This window comes from Crocodylus siamensis, chromosome 10, assembly GCF_052110815.1.
Source record: "Crocodylus siamensis isolate JL-2025a chromosome 10, ASM5211081v1, whole genome shotgun sequence".
NCBI classification, from domain to species: domain Eukaryota; kingdom Metazoa; phylum Chordata; order Crocodylia; family Crocodylidae; genus Crocodylus; species Crocodylus siamensis.
In genome coordinates, this window is record NC_143404.1 from 33,825,419 (window position 1) to 33,844,653 (window position 19,235).

Genomic DNA, 19,235 nt, shown 5'->3' on the forward strand with positions numbered 1-19,235 from the left:
TTCCATAAACTTCACTTTTACAACTTTATAATATTATCCATACAAAACTAAGTGTAAACCTTGAATTTTTCTAACATATTTATGTTCTGACTTGTGTGCTATTATAGTCCTTAACATGTTAGAGGTAGTAGAACTAATGGAAAGCCTTCTGATAACATGTTTTAAAATTCATTGCATAAATATGGTTGATGCTGGGATTCTACTCATAAGCTTAGCAGAGTAGAAGGCTGGATCTGAATATCTTGCCCATATACCACCATGCCAACAATTCACACACTGCTTTGTAGTGGGCTTTAAGAACTGACACAGAATGGGATTCTGATACCAATTTTCTTCTGCTGGATGCTTGCAAAGAAGAGTATTCCTGATGAGAACATAGGAACAGCATCTGGTGCTACAGAGCCCTTTCTTTTAAGAGGTCTAAGGTTTGAGAGGTGGCAGCTTTTCCTTTTTTTTTCACTCTAGCTTTCAAATTTACTAGCCACATCTAAATTGGCCGAATGCAACAAGTTCTGGAGGGGATTGAAATAGTGGGGAAAAGACCTTGCACCTTCTGCAGCTAGAAGTTGCCCACGAAGGCATCTTTTTGGCATCAGCATTTGGGGTACAGATGTCTGCATCAGTTTTGTTGTTCTGTTGGGTAGTGGCCGGCACCTTTTCTTGGCTGTGGGCCAGAACAACTCCAGTCAGTCCACTGAGGACCAGGGGTTTTTGGCAGTGCTCCAGGGTGAGGGGGACTCTACCAACTCTGCATGTGCACTGGTGCCGGGTGTTGGGGAACTGTGCTGAGGCTGTGTGGCTGGAAGCTGCACCGTCTGGGGGTGGAGAGAAGTGATGGCATGGCATAAGCACAGCTTCTGGCTGATTGGCCGCAGTGCAGGCAAGGCCTCCTGCTACAGTAATGCCTTTGAAGGCCTCCAGCTCTGTGAGTTAGAGTCACTAGCTCTACTAACTGGATCCAACCTGTGGCTATAGGTTGCCAACCCCTGTGTTTGACAACTGGTTAGTATTCTGTGCTGTAACTATTTTAGCTGGGGAGCAACTGCTGCTTATTGTGGACTATGATATATTTCATCTTAGATCACAAACCTGTTTTCTACTTCTAAGCAGAGTAACTTACCTGGAAACAAAACCTATTCTGTAAGAGGTTTTTATGTTCCATCTAAGTTGCTTTCTGACTACAATGCGTGCAGCCAGCATTCCTGCAGCACTTTGGTTTAGAGATCCCTTGTGTTTCTTACTTGGACATTATGAAAGGAGGCCTCTACGTGGATATGGCAATGTGATTATGGGCACTAGAGGATACTTTATGATGTATATCCCAGTAATTTTTTCCCAAATTACTTTTTCCTTGTTTTCCATATTTTCAAACCATTGTCTGTTCAGAATTTGTCTTCATGCGTTACTGGATTTCTCCCACCATGCTGTAAACTGTTTTTTCCCCTATTCATAAGGCATCCCAAAGACTGATTCAAACTAATTCTGTGCTTTGGCAAATAAATGAATGCATTCTTGAAGTGCCCCAAATATAGGGATGCTGTAGAGTTCCTTCCATGAAAAGACTTGTCACCTTTATGTGTCTATCTTTGAAATGTCTAGAAGGGGGTTTTAGTTCTAGGTCATGGGCCCAGATCTATTTATGAGGCCTGTAGCTTCTCTCCAGTTCTTAGGCCAAATTTTAAATTTTCAAGAATTTACAAATTCTGAGGAGGCCTTCTATCACTAGCCATTTCCACTCTGTAAAGAAGTCAGGGAGGAACATGTGCCAATTGTATGTGGCAGTGACATGATTGATTATAAGCCACTATCTTTACCACTCTTACTGTTCCGTGTTTCTAGGACGAATTTGTTTTGGCTTTCACCCTTTCAGGACTAATTCAGGAAAGATATATAATCTATTAAGGAAAAGCAGTCTCTCTAGGGGGGGGGGGGTGTGTGTGTGTGTTCTCCAGATCAGTGTTTCCTTACTTAATGCCTTACCTAATCATGCTCTTGGTACCAAAAACGCAACAAAACACACAACACGCCCCCCCTCCCCCTCAACCCTCTTATATCATTCTTCCTGCAGTGTATGCCTCTCTTGTGGCTCTGTGCAGCTAGAGGTCAGAATAGCATCTACCGTACCTTTAAATTTAGATGAGCAAAGGTGTGCAAAAGCCTTAAATCATTGAATCGTAGAAAATTATGGTTGAAAGGGACCTCAGGTCATCTCGTCCAGTGGTTCTCAACCTTTCTTGTGCCAGGACCCGTTTGTAGACATTGGTCAGTCCTGACCCAGTCCCCATCACTCCTAACCTGCTGCCCTCTGCCCCCAGACACCATCCCCCCCCCAGTGTATGGGGAGGGGGGTGGGTTGTGCCCCTTGCAGACTGGAAATTTGCCAGCCTGCAAGGGAAAAGTCATGGGTTCCCATATTTTTCTCCTTTAAAAGAGAATCCATTTTTTTTTAAAGTTAGTTGATTCATTTATAAAGGTGGTTTGCAACCCTTTCATATATTCTTGTGACCCATTTTTGTGTTACAACCCATAGGTTGAGAAACTCTGATTTAGTCCAACGTCCTGCTCAAAGAAGCACCATTCCCAGCTAGATCATTCCAGTCAGGGCTTTGTTGAGCTGGGCCTTAAAAACTTCCAAGGATAGAGATTCTACCACTGCTCTAGGTAACCCAATCCAGTGCTTCACCACTCTCCTAGTGAGAGAGTTCTTCCTAATATGCAACCTAAACTTTCCTTGCTGTATTTGAGACCATTGCTCCTGCTTCTGTCATCTGCCACCACTGAGAACAGTCAAATTCTGCCCTCTTTGGAACCACCTTTCAACTAATTAAAGACTACTATTAAATCCCCCCTTGGTAGGGTTGCCAACTCTGGTTGAATCTCTTCTGGGAGGTTTTATCACATGATATAATGACATTAATGACTGATCTACTGTACTGTGTAGGCTGTCAGGAAGGCAAATGCACATTACTATTACACGTAAAAAACCCACTGACTACTGTATAAATCAGATTCAACGTTTAATATGTATTTTATTGAATGCCCTACCACTTATCTCCATGGTGACCCTCAGCAGTCTCCTGAAGATTTGTATCTAATTCCTGGAGACTCCAGGGCAATCCTGGAAGGTTGGCAAACCTGCCCCTAGTCGTCTTTTCTCCATACTAAATGAGTCTAGTTCCCTCAGTCTCTCCTAAGAAGTCATGTAACCATTTTCATTGCCCTCTGATTGACTCTCTCCAATTTTTCCACATTCTATCTGTAGTTGGGGGTCCAAAATTGGACATAGTACTCCAGATGTGGTGTCACCAGTGCCAAATGGAGGGGCAGAATCACTTCCCTCGATCTGCTGGCAGCACTTCTATTAATGCAACCCAGTATGCTGTTAGCCTTCTTGGGGACTATATACAAGCACAGAGGCTGCTTTGATGCGCTGGAAGCCGACTCGATTAATTGTGCTGGAAGCAGACTTGATTAATCTCGGCAATTGCCGCACTCCAGCAGCCTCCTGCGTCTTGTGTATCAGCATCCCCATGCTTAAAAATGGTGGTTTAACTGGCTTTAGTTCAAGCACCACTGCCGACATTTTTATGCACAGGGACACTGATACAGGAGACATGACAACGCTTTAATTAGAGCAGTTCTTGGAGATGCTCTGATTTAAACTGACCCCACCTCTGGAGCACATATAAAAGTGCCCCATGGCACAATGGTACACTGACTCATATTTAATTTATTGTCCATTGTAAACCCCGGGTAAGGGATGTCAAACTCACCCTGCATCCCAGCCAGATTTGGATGTAGAGGATTGACCCCTCTGTTGTCCTACTGGTTCTCTCCTCCCCCACCCCATTCCCCAGATTTCTGAGACAGACCCTGCCTCTGAATTCGTGACCCGTCTACTAGCTCTGCAAGCCACATGACGTGGCTCTGCAAACTAATTCTGACCTGCAGGCTGTAAGCTTGGTATCCCTGCCTTAAACAAATGCTACTTCTGTTTTTCTTGAGCACAGAGCTTCTTTGCATTTTTAAGATGGAAGTGTGTTGGGACACTGAAGAATCTTGACCCTCAAGGTCCAGGTTTCCAACTTTTGCTGCTGCTTTTTTAACCATTTACTAGAATTTTACTGCTTTTTGGTAGGGCCTGCTTTCTTTCTTAATCAGAAGAAGGAAAGACAAGCTAACACCAGCCTACCTCATCCACATGGTTGTGACCTAGTTTCATGAAAGTATTCATTACGGTGAATTGTGACTTCTGCATATCTGTCAGAAATTATCTGGACTCCTAATATCCCCAAGGTTCATGATATTCATGATAATCAACAACACGTAATAAAGGCATGCCATTATCAGTCTTTTTTTTTGCCTTTGCACTCTCACCAGGCAGGACTGTATGCCAGAATGTCCCAGAGTGCCTCACAATGGTGTTGATTCTGATGGCTGTTGCTTCTAGAAGAGAAAATCCCAGAATAAGAATACATCTATATGATGGGCTGTTTGATGCCTGAATTCAACCCAGCATGTAACAAGATATAAAAATTCTAGTGTCTGAATTTTTTTCAGTAGTGTCAACCACCAAAGACAGCACCTTTTACCCATGCTTTGATCTTCACGCTGTCTGGAGTCCATCAGACATTTTAAGGGTAAGGTTTTCCCTTCCTTGTGGAAATACTGTGCCCCCATGGAAATACTCTGTCATGCCAAGCCTCTGATAGTGTGCACCACGCATTGTCTTAAAAAATTTCTTTCAAATGATTTTTGTTGTATATGGAGAGAGAACAGCAGCCTACAGAAAGGGTATGTTCCTTTTATCTAGAATAAATTTACAGAACTGGTTTCATCGGGATGAATAAGCTTGCTTTAGGCCTTAGTGTACAGGACATGTTCATCTTGGAAACGGATTCTCAATTGCATGTCTCTGTAGAGGGTGTTGTTTTGGTTGTTTTGGTTTTTTTTTTTTAAATAAATGTTATTTTGTTTAGTTTGTTTTGTTCATTTGGTACTTGAACATTCTCTGATGAAATTGGACTGTTAATCAGCCACTGAACAATATACAAAAGATATCCAGGGAGGGTGGATCAATGCATGAAGCTGCTAACAAAACTGAAGATTTAAAATTGAGGCTCTCAATTCATGTTTAACAACTTAAGAAATTGAAAGGATAAAGAAAGGCCTTTGCAGATGTTTTGAGAAGACAATAAGAACACCTAGGTGAAGCGGATCATCTGTTGGACAGCAGTTGTGACACTCAGATGAAAGCTGTTGCATGAAAAATCTCATCTTTGTCAGCAAACACATGATTTAACTTACTAACTGCTTTGAGCCTGGTGTCCTTGGATGCTTTCAGAATCCCATGGAACAATTTATATAGTCATACACCACTGTTTTTCATGATCTGAAGGGTTCTGTCAAAAGTGAAAGATCTGAATGACTCCTTATTGTCCTTTCAGGCTATGGAATGTTGATCTTGCAGCTGAAAAAACTGAAAGCAGGAAGTTTCCCATCGTCATTTTAAGGAGAAATTGTCACTTAAAGAATTTTTTGCATGTAGATCTTAATAGGAGATAGAGGGTCTAAAGAGGTAGCTATGAATATCCCTGTAGGGGCTCAGTTTAAACTAGATGTGCTTTTCTCTTCTTGGCATAGTTCCTAAGCCCACAGCTACCAAGTCCTTTAACCTTTTGAACCCTAAATGTAGGTTTGCTAGTAACTAAGATAATTATTCATAAGCAAAGTGAACCAGCCACTCGTTCTATACACATCCTAGTATATTTATTTTAATCTACTGGCAGAGAAGTACCTCCAGAACTCTGCCTACCTTCCTCAATAGAAAATATGTTCCTCCATCTTAACTAGGAAATTTATCCACATAGTTGTTTCTATTTTTGGGACCCCTTGGTAAAATGCTGACGGTGCCTAAGTAGGTCATAGTCTCCAAGGTGTCAAAATAGAATTTAAAAGAAAGGTCTTAAGACGCTTAAGATCTTGCTATGATATTTATCCAACTTTCCAAGTTTGCCCTATCCAAAACAAATTAGTTAAATGTGCAGTTGCACATCTTATTTGAAGCAAGGGCTCTTATCTGAAGGAGCTTGCTGGGAAAATGTTTGCGGAATATCTACATTTTTGTGGAATACCTACACCTTCCAAAATAGTTAATTTGATTGGCTTGCTTTCTCACAAGCGTTCTTTATTAATATAGTCTCAGGGAGTTACTTTTCCTTTCAGTTGTATTTGACTTTGTGGCTGGCTTGCTTAAATAAGAGGTGTGTGTAGAAATCCACACACATGATTCTTCTCCCCCATTAATCTTTTTTCCTGTGTTCCCTGAAATACTGTCATTCATTCATCAGAGTGGGAATAGGAACTGTATTGTATTCAGTGGAGTTCAGTGTTTACTGTTATGTAGTTCCCTACATTTAAATGGAAGTACAGTTTTTATTAACTGTAACAAAGGCTCCCCCACCCTCAACCCTGTCCCCTTTTTAACAGACTTCCCTATCTCTGGAAGAGCCAAAGCTTCAGTCTTCTGACAGAATAAACCTAACTGAGGACATATACATTCATGACCCCTTTGGTTGAGCAGTTAGCTACTTAAGAAACCCTTTGTTGTTTGTTTGTTTAGAAAGGGGGTCCAAGTGCCGAAATAGCAAATACAATATTTTTTTTATTCCTAGAATTATACTTAATTACTTGGTCATAATATTCTGCGTTTCTATTTTTTTGCAGTGTAAAAATGTGACTTTACAATGGAATCAGAACTCGTGGTAGAGGTGATATCTTTTATTTCAGCAACTAGATTTTTGCAAAAAACATCCTTTAATGGCAAGCTTTAGGGCACAAGCACTCTTCTTCTGGTAAAGGAGAAAAGATTGGAAAAGTTCTCCTAGGTAGAAATGGAAGTTCATATTTCATAGGAGAGTTAAAGGGGTGGTAAAATCTCCTGGTTGGAACAGTTCATTTTATGCAAGTTAGGCTTGGAGAACAGTTGTAGTCATCTGTTTACGTTGAACTTGTTTGGTGGCAAGCAGGGTGTAGACTCATATTTCCTTGTGGCTATGATGTTTCGTATTTCAAGAGTAGAAGAGTAAAAGAATGGAATGCTCTTCTGGGCAGGAATTTCTTAACGTGCTGAGGAATCTCTGGGCTCTGTGATGATGCAAATTATGTCGAACAAAGGCAGGAGCAGGGGCTTGGATTTCAGATGGTAAAATTTGCTTCCTCCTTGTAAAATTATGAAAATTTCATTTTAAAAATTGGCTAAAATTCGATATGTTCCATGTACCACGAGTTATGATTCCTTTTGTCTCTAGATCGGTATAGCTACAACCTGGATAGCCGACTTTTTTCTGCATTTTGTACTGATATAGAAGGCACTTTAATACTGCATGTGTAGCCATACCCCAAGGCAGCATCTGAAAAGAATCCACCAAACTTGGATTTCCTTTGTCTAGTTTTGTCTTAATTTCATACTTGTTTAGCAGAGCCTTTGGTGCTTACCAAATATGTAAAATGGCTGTGCTTTTTAGCAGAAGTGTGTCTCCTCAAATTACCAGAAAGTCCTCGATATAGTTTTTGTTCTAAAATAATGTTAAAACTGCTACAGTAAGTTCAGATGCTGAGGTATTGAGCTAGGTTTCTTAGATTTATATTCTTGATTTATAACACAGAAAATTAATTGCTTTTGCTTATAAAGAATTATGACCTATTCGTGGTTTAAGAATTTTATTGATGGATGAACCTTTTTACTTGCTGACTTCTCTAAGGAGACTGGGTTGCACTTAAATTGGATTTTTCATGAGCATGTGACTGCTGGTCCTAGGGGCAGGGACTGGGAGAGAGAAATGGTTTTTTCTTGAATTATTGTTTATAAGAGAATCCAAAGTGTCCAGTTATTAAAACCATATTCTGAAGAAAACCAGCAAAGCAAACTTGAACTTGTTTTCAAAGGTCCTGCAAAACTTTAAAATGGGCATATACTTTTTTCCTTGATTCTCCATAAATGCCTAATAAGATTTTTTTTAAACTTCATTTTGTTCATGATTATTAACTGGCTTTGCAGAAGGAACCACAAGTCTCAAGCCGTATATTTGTCTTGCACCTTTTTAAAATATGGGGTCCCTTTTCCAAATAATAGCTGAAGGGCTGAAATGAAACGGTCTAAATAAAACTCTTCCTTAATTGTTCTGATTTTTATATTGTCTCTTGGGGTGGCATTCCAATTTATTTGTTAAGTCATCTTCACGTATATTTAAAACTTCAGTCCTGTTCTATCTGAAAGACTGAGGCAGTGCAAAACCTTAGACTTGTAGTCAAGAAGAAGCAAGTAGGGTGTGTGCACTTGTTCCCTCCCTGCTCAGGATACAGATTACTTCCAATTCTAGAAATGTGTACTAAACACTTAAAGTAGCTAGGCTTATTGAGACATGCTATACAAAAATAAACCTTCTTATTTTTGCTAGCTATTTTTCATGATTTCAGTTGTGCTTTCTACTGCTCTTAGTATATTCTAGGGTATATTTTGTGAATCAGATATTGAAGCATCATGTGTGGTACATGGTTTTAAATGCAGGGAAGCTTTCTGACTAGAAGGAAAATTAAGGACAGGGAAAAGTGGTCTTAAGAGGTTTGGGAATGGCTACTGGAGAGATGGGGGGGGAAAGGATTACGAACAGGGCGAGATCTATCAAGGATGGTTTAAGCACATTTTAATCTGCATCTGTGTGGGTGAGGGGAAACAAATGACCTCTTCAGGTCACTTCCAACCTCACATTTGTACTATTCCTGCCACTGGTAGCAGTGACATGCTTAACAAATTGGAATGTCAAACCATTTTTTGTTAGTCTTGGCATTTAAAAAAAACACCCTTTGTCCCCAACGGAAACAAATAGATCAGTCTAGATTGTATTAGTTACCAACTTTTAGAAATAGATTAAATTTGCTGTTGTTTGAAGTATTTAAGGAATTTGGGCAATACCCATTGCCACCCCTTTTTGTTTTTTAATCTGTATTTTTCATTGTTTCTAAGCTCCCCCTTCAGGAAGCTAAGGTAACTGTAGGTAAAACTTATTTCATGATTTACGTATGCATGTGCAGACATGCATGCTCACACACATTTATATTTTTATATATAAAAAAACTGCAAACAAATGAGTCACATGCGTTATCTGTGTCATTTTAGTTTCTATTCACTTGAATAAGTTATTAGCAAGTATTTAAGCTTTTTTTTCTCTCAAACAGCTAATCTTAAATTCTTTCTTTTCTTCCATAATTCAAAGACATTTTTTGGTTTAATGAAACAGTGTTTGAGAAGATCAGCATGCTTTATTACAAGTAGGACATAGAGAAGACTGGAATAGACTGCTCTGGATGTGATAATACTTATACAGTGGGGATTGGCAAAATATGGCCCACAAGCTGGATCTGGCCTATGAAGAAGCAGGGTGTTGCCTGTGCCCACACCTGTGCTGGGGTTCAGCAGTGGAGTTGAGTCCCTTCTTCTCTGCCCTCTGCCAAAGGCTGCAGTGTGAGCTGGAGGGGATGGGCTGGGCTGGGCCAAGGATGGGGAGAAGTAGGATCAGTCTGGAAGCATCTTCCAGCTCGCCAGCCTCAGAGCAGCTCCCTTCCATATGCAAGCTGTGCTCACACTGCAGCAGAAGAGCGGGATCAGGGGGTGTCTTGGAGAAGCAGAAGTGATGTGGGCTCAGCTCCCAGCTAGAGGGAAGCTGTGCTGGGTCTGGGAAGCTGAAAGCTGCTTCTGTGCTGTGACTTCTCTTCCCTGGTCCCCCTTACCAACCCAGCCCTGCAGCAGCTCCCTTTCAGCTGGACACCGTGCTCCTACCTGCTGAGGAGCAGGGAGGGGTGGGGGAAGCTGTGGTAGTGCAGATGCAGCTCCCCTGGGCAAAGCCTCTCTTCCTCTTTCTCCCCCTACCCTCCTGTACTGCAGAAGCCAACTAGCCCCGGTCAGACCAGAGACAGGTTGTGCTGGCCTGTGGCTGGAAAAGCGTTGCCGGGCCCTGTGGTAGAATATAAAACCTTTCTCTGTGCCACCAAAATTACGGACGGGTGAAAATTTTAAAGTTGAGGTCAAACCACCAGACAGGCTATCTTTAGATAGTTTGGGTCCCTTTTCCTCATTTGAATTCCTACGGGGCCCAGTCAAAAAATCCAGCAACGCCATTGGGAGTACTGAATTTTGATTGTGGTACTAAAGCAAATCCAGACAGGACAAGTTTACGGAAGGAACTATCCTATCAATCCTACGAGAGGACCCTCCAGTTTTGTGGTTGAGGCACACCTGAGTAACACGGGCAAACCATTTCTGCCTATATTTTAAGTCAGTAAACACAAGAGTTCAGGTGACAGACAGATTGGCTCCATAGACTTTTTCTTCAGTGAGAAAGCAACCTTCATATTCTCCATACAACAAACTTCCTGGAGTCCATAAAATATTTGTTTGAACAAAAAAAATTCACAGTTGTCTTTAGTCATTATAATATAACTGAAACCACAATTTTTGTCTGGTTTGTAGTAAATAAACCCACCCAATCTCGGTCTCGAGGCATCTAGGCAGTCGGCTTTGAAGTATTGATGTTCTCGTAGGAATGAATGTGAATACTAATTTTGTATATTGCTATGAAATGATTTTTGACATTTCTTGATATTTTATTTGAAAGTTTGAAAAAGGAATAAAGAGGCAATTTCAGTTTTACAGTATACACAATTTAATAACAAATTTTCTGTACACTGCACTTCATTTTACTCCATTATGTATTTCCCACCCAAAAATGGCTCTTAAATATGACTTAAATACAATGCAGTCAGGACTCTGCTTTTTTTTTAATCTCTGGTTTCAATGGTGATAGAAACATTCACTTCGTCATGTTTTAAAAATCTTTTTTGCTATGATGAAAAAAATTTAGTTGAAAGTATAACAAATGGAGCCTTTGAGGCTCCATTCCATAATAAGCTTGTATATGTATACATCACAGATATACAAGCTTATTATTTGTCATTTTGTCTTTACGTGGCATGAATTTGCCTTATGTAAGACAGGTAAGATCTGGTTATAGCCACAAAGCTTCTGTTACCTCCTTCTAGATTCTCTCTAGGTGTTTTAATAAAGGATATTAAATTTATTATTTTAACTGTTACTAGCAGTCGATGGATGATGTTTAGAGAGCAAAAGCTTGGTATCAATCAGCTTCACCTTATGGGCAAATCCCGGTTCTAGGAGCAGAAAGGAGAATTGGAATGACTGGCTTATTATTAATAAGCTTCAGTTGGATTTTCTTTTTAATCAATGGGAGATGTAATACTCCATTTCTCTGAAGTTTTTTATTGTGAAGAAATCCTGCATGAAAGATGAAATCTAGCTATCTGAATGGATTAGTTAAATATGAACAGATGGATTTTAATAGCTGCTCAAATCACAAAATTAAATCAACTTGCTTTTCATTAAACTAGTACAGGAATTAAAATAGGCATATTAAGAAAAAACAGGTGTTTTTAATACAGATTTCTGGTTTAAAAAGCAATCAAGCTTTTCTGCTTTCAAGTATTTTAGCAGGGTTTGTTTGTCTTTTGAGGAATCTTCAGATTGTTTTCAGTTGCTGCAAATTAGATGCCTGATAAGTGTCATTTCTGCCCTGCCCCCCAATTTAAATGGCATCAGGTAGTCTGGGAGTCAGAGGTCACCCATCCTACTCAACTGACAATTTTTTCAGAGTTAAATGCTTTTGGAAAATGCCAATATTGCAATACTGCAATAAAATACTGCAAATATTTAGACAGATGAGTGGCATGTCCTGTTTATTTTCAACCCCCTCTAAGACTATGATTATTTATGTATTTTGAAGACCCAGATTCTGTTGTGTTTGCTTTTAACTTAGCTTGAAATGGGGGGCCCGGGGAATCATTGGGGAAAAAAATGTATGAAAAATGAAGCTGACGGTAGGGGAGTAAGCTGGGGAAATAATCTTAAAAATGGCAAAAGAAATGTTCACAAAGAGGGGGTAGGAAATGGATACACACAATTCACATTTTTGCCTATCAAAGTATGAGGCCCCCAAAATGCCACTTAGTCTTTGGAAGCTGGGGTGGTTCAGTCTGGCTGATTAAGTCACTAGAATTTTGTACTACCTCCTACATAGTAGATAGAGGGATGCAGATCAAGAGCCTGTTGTCCTCTGTGCTAATACTGCCACACAGCTAAGGAAGGAAGTTCAACCAAACGGTGTTGGCTTATATCCCTTATGAAATCAAAACAATCTGTATTTGCCAAACAGAAGAATTCTTGCCAACTCTGCTCCATGAAGAAGCCACGAGCAATGAAGAATGGAAAGCCAAATATGTGTTTGAACAAGTCATGAAGAAGTGCTCCTTCTGGTGTGTCCTTGTATGAGAGGCTAGCATAGCTCACTGTTTACTTCTGATTACTGAGAAAATCTAGCTAGTTTTGCTTGCCATCTTCTGACATCTACATTCACAAGGCTTGCAATGTTGGAGGTAACCAGCATTGCTTTGTCTTATGTCTGAACCTCAAACAATCATTTGCTGAACAGTGGTTATTGGCTTTTTGAACCAAAGGATAAATGCTATTTGGATGGCAAATATGAACCAAATGAGCTGAGAGATCAGCTGAATGCAAGTGGGTGATGTACAAGCTGATAAATCTTACCTTCCCTACATATTTTTTAGGCTGTGTGGTGGTGCTTTGCATTTGTAGGCAAAGGCTGTACCCACAAGCACTGGTTCAAAAGAGGAAGGCATTGATGGAATGTGTTTTTCATAGGTGTGGTCTCTAGGAGAGTATAGAAATTCTAGTCCAGACTGAGTGAAGAAACACAATTGGGACTCGGGGGTGGGAAGTGAACGGAAGAGTTTTAGATCTAGCATGCTAATGGAAAGGTGAGAAGCTTGCCAGCCTGCCTTTATCATGACTCCAAACTGTGCTAAATATGGGATGACTGGTAAAGGTCCAACCGGCTCTTGTGTGCCGTGTGAATACAGCACAGCCGCATACTCGGGAATTAGTATGGCAGCCCTAGCTGCATATTCCCTTTACACAATGGAGGAAGACCAGCAGTTGGCTTCAAAACCATAGTGCACAGTGGATATTACTGAGTAAAAGGTGGACATTGTGGGTGTGTTTAGGGCAGGGAGTGGAGGAGGGGGGAAGCAGATCGCTTCAGTAGAATTTAGCTTTGTCCTTCTAGTCATTGTAACATCACAGCAAAATCATGTGACAGCTATTGCTGGAATAATTGGTGAATTTAGTTACTAAACAAATAATCTTAATTTAAAGGTTAAGATTATCTGCACTTAAAAGTTGGACTTGTCAAACGTTTTCCTGAAAATTAACACTTTTAACTTGCCCTCTAATATTCAGTAATGTATCCTACCATATAGAGTGAAATAAGCTATTGGGCTAACATAGACACGCTCAGATTCTTAAGATGATATGAAGTGATTTATGTTCATATATGAGAAAGTGAGACTGAAGCTTTGATATAAACAGGAGACCACAAACATTAATATTTGCATGGACTGAAATAAATCTTGCCACAAGGAGTTAATACATTCCTGTCAGTAAGCAGCTCCTTTTTCAACTGAGATGTAGTCTCTTGGTGCATGCAGAATTTAAATGCTATACAGCAGTTGTACACAATCTGTGGCCTGTGGGCCAGATATGGCATGCTGAATTGTGTACTGGACCCATGTGGTTCCCCACAAGTCCAGAAATTTGGTGGTGGTGGAGTGGTAGCAGCTTTAATTGCTTCTAAAACCAGATCCAGGGTGTCGGGGAACACCAGTGCGTTGGCACCTGCTGGATCAGGCCCATGGACTGGCCCTGAACCATTCCTCCAGCCCAGTAGACCAGATAGTTTGAGCATCACTGCTTTAGAGCTTCCCCACTATTTCCCCCCTACATACATCAAATGTCTTTAATATGGTAAAAGTAGTTCCTTTCTTGGGACAATTGTGATGCAAAAGAGTTAGTGTACGCTCTAATGCTGAATGGCTTGGGGCTTTAAATACAGGTATCTTTTTGGAAAATCCTACTCCTTTACTGAAGCGAAGGAGACCAAGCAAGAAAAAGAAACATTTTCTAATAAATAGATGCCTTCCAAAACAGTAGTTCACTGAGCTTTATGAAAGATCTTAACTAAAGCCTTCCTTATCTTGCTATAGTCATCACAGACCTGTTCTTCTCACAACAAAATATCAAAACATTGTATAATTGTACCTTAAATACCTTGCTAAGTGGTAATATGAAAATATAAAAGCAGAGTGGAAAAATAAAGATTTTATGCAGTGATTATCTGTTTGAAAAGTTTGCAGAATAGTTTACTGCAGCACATAATGAACATACTGTAATTACTGATTTGTTCAAGGTACGTCAAGACTGAGGAATTTCCTTTCTTTAGCTGTTTATGCTGGTAACTGTTTAACACACATGCACGTGCGCACACACACAGACACAGACACACACGTTGGTTAAAGTATTTGTTATTTGAGCAGTCATCTTAAAAATACCATACTTTTTTCCTTTTCTTTTTATACCTTACTGGGTATATAGATCTTCACATATTTTCATGTAATTTTGTGAGACAGTGCAAGTAATGCTTGCTGTTTCTGGATAAAAAAATTGATTTGCAAGGAGTAACTGTTCTTTTAAAAACTGTATACCATCTTAAATTTGTCTCATATTGATCAAGTAGAAAATGAAACGTCTTTTAGGAAGCTCCTTTGTAATTATACTCTAACACCTTGGCAATTCAAAAAATGAATGCCTTTTGCTAACTAACACAAAATTGGAAAATTTGGAGCTTTCAGAAGAATAGGACAAGAAAAACCTCGTATTGCAAGGGCTAATTCTGTCTCCAGAGAAACCAGTCGCATTAGTGCATGAAAATAGCTTCCAGGCAGGATGAAGCATCAGCTAGGGGAGGAGGAAAGGAGAGGCTTCTTCCCTCCCTGGCCCCTTTTTGCCCCACAATTGATATTTACTTTTAATTAAAACTTGCATTTAGGCTATTTACATGCAAGAAGTTGTTAAAACATCATTCATTCCTAGTCCTAAGTAATGTTCTTCATGAAAAGCTATGCCCATTATAAAGTCAAACCAGAGATCTAATGAGAGTGGAACACTTTTAATATTTTGTTGATTGCATTGTATTGAACCTTTCTAAATAAGCAGTGTTGGATACTGTGTAGGCATTTGAAGTGTGGTTCTGGTCAATTTGTAACCTGCTCCATTATGAATTTTGTCATGATCTTTAGCAAAGGTATATTTAGGCAAGCTGGACTGTCAATATGGAGGTAGGAAAGCAATATTTAAAACCAATTCACCAGCATCTGAAACATTTGAAATTCCCTTCCCACACCACCTGCTATTAACTGTTTGTATATTTAAGAGTCAAATTATTACACAAGGAAAATGTTCCTCCTAGTGTACCTTAGAGTAAACTGAGCCAGCTGGAATGTATGGGATCAAATAGCTACAATGGAACAAATGTAATGCATGTTCCCTTGCAGAGCTCTGAACATATTCCTTTCATTCAGACTGTTTTCATTAGAAAAAGTAGAATATGGAGACTTCAGTATAAATGTTTACACATAGTCATATAATTACATAACATGAAACATCTTACATATCTTGAGGTGAGCATCTTTTTAGACTTTCAAACATTAGGAGTGCAAATTTAATGTAATCATTGCTTCTTTAACACTGAAAATATTATGGGTTTATTTTTAAAAAAAACTTAAAAATACTGCACCACTCCATAAACAATGTTTCCATTAAGTAGTTTGGAAAATTAGGCTTTATGTCAGCATTTGTAAAAATTAGAATTTTATGTAGGTCCCCTACAATTTTAAAATAGGTTACTTATCTGGTTTAATTTTTGATGACTTGTAGATATTATACTTCACATTCTTTGTATGGCAGCTGCTGACATTTGCACTGTCCATAACCATTAATGATGATGAAGGGTCCCTCATGGGTGGGTTCATATTCATTATATGGTCCTTGGTCTGACATGTTTGACATATGTAGCCTTGTTTGGGATCGGAGTTGCCTGTGGTTTTGAATCATTGAACACTGCCTAATTCTTCTTAATGTGGGAGGGCAGCATTTCCTGGAGATGAACACTATAAAAATGATAAAAAAAAAAGAAAATAATAAAGCCATTGTTCCTGTAATTACCCGCTGAGTGAAGATGGCATTGTTTGGTTCAGGGAAATTTTCTTCAGTGGTAGTGATCATGCCTGCAGTAGTTGGAATTTCTTTGTCTCCCACATGGAAATTAGACGAGCTTATTCTTTTTGTATACTCTGTAGTTGGAACTCTGTAAGTCGTAGCCATGGATGTAACAATAGTTGATAAATTCCAGCAAAGCTGAAAGCCATAAACTGCATCTAGAATATCCTCTCCCTGGGTGTGGTCTGGGCTGTGGCAGAGTATGGAGTGCTCCCACCGACCTTGGAAACCACTCAACCATGTGGCTAATGCACATATCTTTGGGCTGCATTCCCATAGATTGCCGGATAGGCCCACTGTAGTTACAGATGTAAGTGAATTTAAGATCTTGGAATCCAGAGTGGTTAGCTTGTTGTTATCCATTAGGAGTATTTTAAGATTAGGCATTGTTTCAAAAACTGTCAAATCGATGGCTTTGATTTCATTTCCAGTCAAATCTAGCTTTTCTAAGGTGCCCCAGGTCCACTCCATCCCACATGTCAAGTTGCTAATTTTGTTCCACTGCAAGAAGAGCGTGTGCAGACTGCTTAGCCGTAGGAAATGAGCAAAATTAATCTTTGTCAGCTGGTTGTGCTCTAGGTGAAGCTCCCTCAATTTGATTAATCCTGCAAATCCATTGCGAGCCAAACTTCGCAAGCGATTTGTGCTCAAATCCAGAAACTCCAAACTACGACAGTCCCAGAAGAGGCGAACTGGGATAGTCCGCAGGGAGTTGGAACGTAAATGCAAGGTTTGCAGTTTACGAAGGCCATAGAACAGCTCGGGATGCAGAGAAGATAACTGATTAAAAGAGAGGTCCAAATTTTGCAGGTTAAGCAGTTGGTTAAAAGTTGTGTTTGGCAAGTGAAAGATTTTGTTGGAACTTAGGATTAATTCCTTAAGTTTATACAGTCCTTGAAAAGAATCTTCTCTGACTGTTGAAATTTGATTATGATCTAAGTGAAGCCAAGTAAGTTGACTGAAGCTTGCAAATTGATCCCTTTCAAGTTCAGAAATATAATTGTGCCTCAGTGACAAACCTAGAGAGCCCTTTTCAGTGGTGTTTGGCACTGAGTGAAACCCCTGAGAGTCACAGTAAAAGAGCAGCTTCTCACAGCGACATTTTGGTGGACATGCCATGCCCAAGGCAGGCAGCATTTTTAAAACCATACTCATTGCATATAGTGCTGCCAGCATAGGAGCCCCTAATGGCCACTTGAAATGTAAGCCTGCAGAATATAATTTAGGGAAACAACAAGATAGGATATTCTTGTCAGATAATGTACACTTAAAACATTACGGTGAAAGATTTCACTGCAGATAACATTTTCATGCATTTTTGAAAAGCTAATTCTAAATGTAAGAACTAACTTACAAAATACCAAGTACTTGGTTGTTATCCTTGAGAGAGATCTTTATCTACGTTACCGAAGATTACAAAGGTGACAATCTGAAAATACCTTTACCTTTAGAGGGTTCCATTCTGAAACTATATATAGTTTTAGTATCTAGGTGGTTTTTCTAAATCATAGCTGTTCATTCTTCATATGCAATATATATAAACGTATAAACTTACCCATTCTTTTGAGTACATTGGAGGTTGCATTCAGTCGTAGTTTTAGACTCAACGCAGTGAATCTGTAAAAGGCTCTAATGTAAGAGACAGCCTTTGAATAATTTACTGTTTTCTAGTGTCCTTCGATATTAGTGCAAAAATGAATCCACCGTGCTCTCTTTAAAATATTCCTTTTGAATTTGCTGGCTTGATTTCCTGTGACAGGTCTGTAATTCAATTCTTAATATAAGTTTTTCCTCCTGTGACTGCTCAGCTGTTTAATTGAAGCTCACGTTTTCTTTTTCCGCAGCTGTGGGTTCTTTTAGTCCTAACTTGTTGATGGCAGATGGGCGGCTTATTGCTGAGAGAAGCTCCGGTAGTAGCATGAGTGCATTTACTGAAAAGCTTTTCAGGGAAACGGTACAAGAATGGATTTGCTTATGTGCTGCGACCACACAGAACTGTATATAGGCTGACGTCACCTAGTGACGTTCCTTTTTGTTTGGGTTTTCCAGAAGCTTTGCTGTTTTAAAGCATTGTGATGCATGCTGTGATCGTGTTAAAGACTACTGATAGAGGAAAAATCAACTACGGGAACACTTCGCCCCTACCATTCAGGGAATAGGAATAGCTCGTAATCAATTTTTTCTGCATTAGATCTTTGCTAGATGTATTCAGACAACATCAAAAAATAGTGTTCAGCTATGAGAGTGAAGTGTCTTCAATGCTTGCTACCACCAGTTTTATATTGTATTTTTCTGTGCACAAAAAAACTTTAAGGCATGACTACATACAGTTTGAATGGTAATCTTAGACTGCTGATTAGTATTCAAGGAGATGAAAGAGGCTGGCCAGTTTAAAGCTGTATGCCACTATATTCCTTTCTTGTCTTAGAAATGTGATTTTCATTAAAGTGCAGAAATGTGATTTCTGTAGATGCTGCAGATATATTGTGGAAGCATAGTGAAGCTGTTCATATGACCACATAACAAAATTATGCTCTCTGGGGGGAAAAATAAATCTTATGTTTGTATAGGAATATAAGAGGACATTTCCTTAAATGTCCAGTTAGATCTCTCCCTAGTTTCAAAATTACACTTTTCTCATTTGAATGGAGGAGGGGACTCTGAGTCTTCTTTCCCCGATGTTTTGTTTTGCCATTGAAGTGGGTGGATGTGGTTCTCAAATCTGATTTGAGGTCAAATGAGGTATCTAAGGGTTACTTTTTGTCACCAACTTCTGTTCATAGTAAAAAGCGCACACTAGTTGGTTCGCTGGGAACTTGTTTTAAAGAAAACCTTGAACAGAATAATAGGAGTGTTACATGTTTTGAATGAAGATGATTGATGGATTGGTGCATGCAGAAAGTTTGCAGAGCTCTCTGTTTGCATTGTTCCTGACTTAGGTGTCTTTCAGGAGCATACCCACTCAACCATATTT

The 19,235-nt window shown here is 39.5% G+C and overlaps 2 protein-coding genes across 3 annotated transcripts in view; one reads left to right on the top strand and one right to left on the bottom strand.

The window, feature by feature from the left end:
- Nucleotides 1-19,235, top strand: part of CTNNA1 (catenin alpha 1) — a 179,234-nt gene that overhangs the window by 82,762 nt on the left and 77,237 nt on the right. The gene's annotated exons all lie outside the window — the stretch shown is intronic.
- On the bottom strand, nucleotides 10,401-18,300 carry LRRTM2 (leucine rich repeat transmembrane neuronal 2). The gene is made up of 2 exons (XM_090020601.1): nucleotides 17,817-18,300; nucleotides 10,401-17,469 (listed from the first exon to the last, which is right to left on the bottom strand). The coding sequence occupies exons 1-2, from the start codon at nucleotides 17,818-17,820 to the stop codon at nucleotides 15,923-15,925; spliced, it is 1,551 nt and encodes a 516-aa protein (XP_089876727.1). The 5' UTR covers nucleotides 17,821-18,300; the 3' UTR covers nucleotides 10,401-15,922.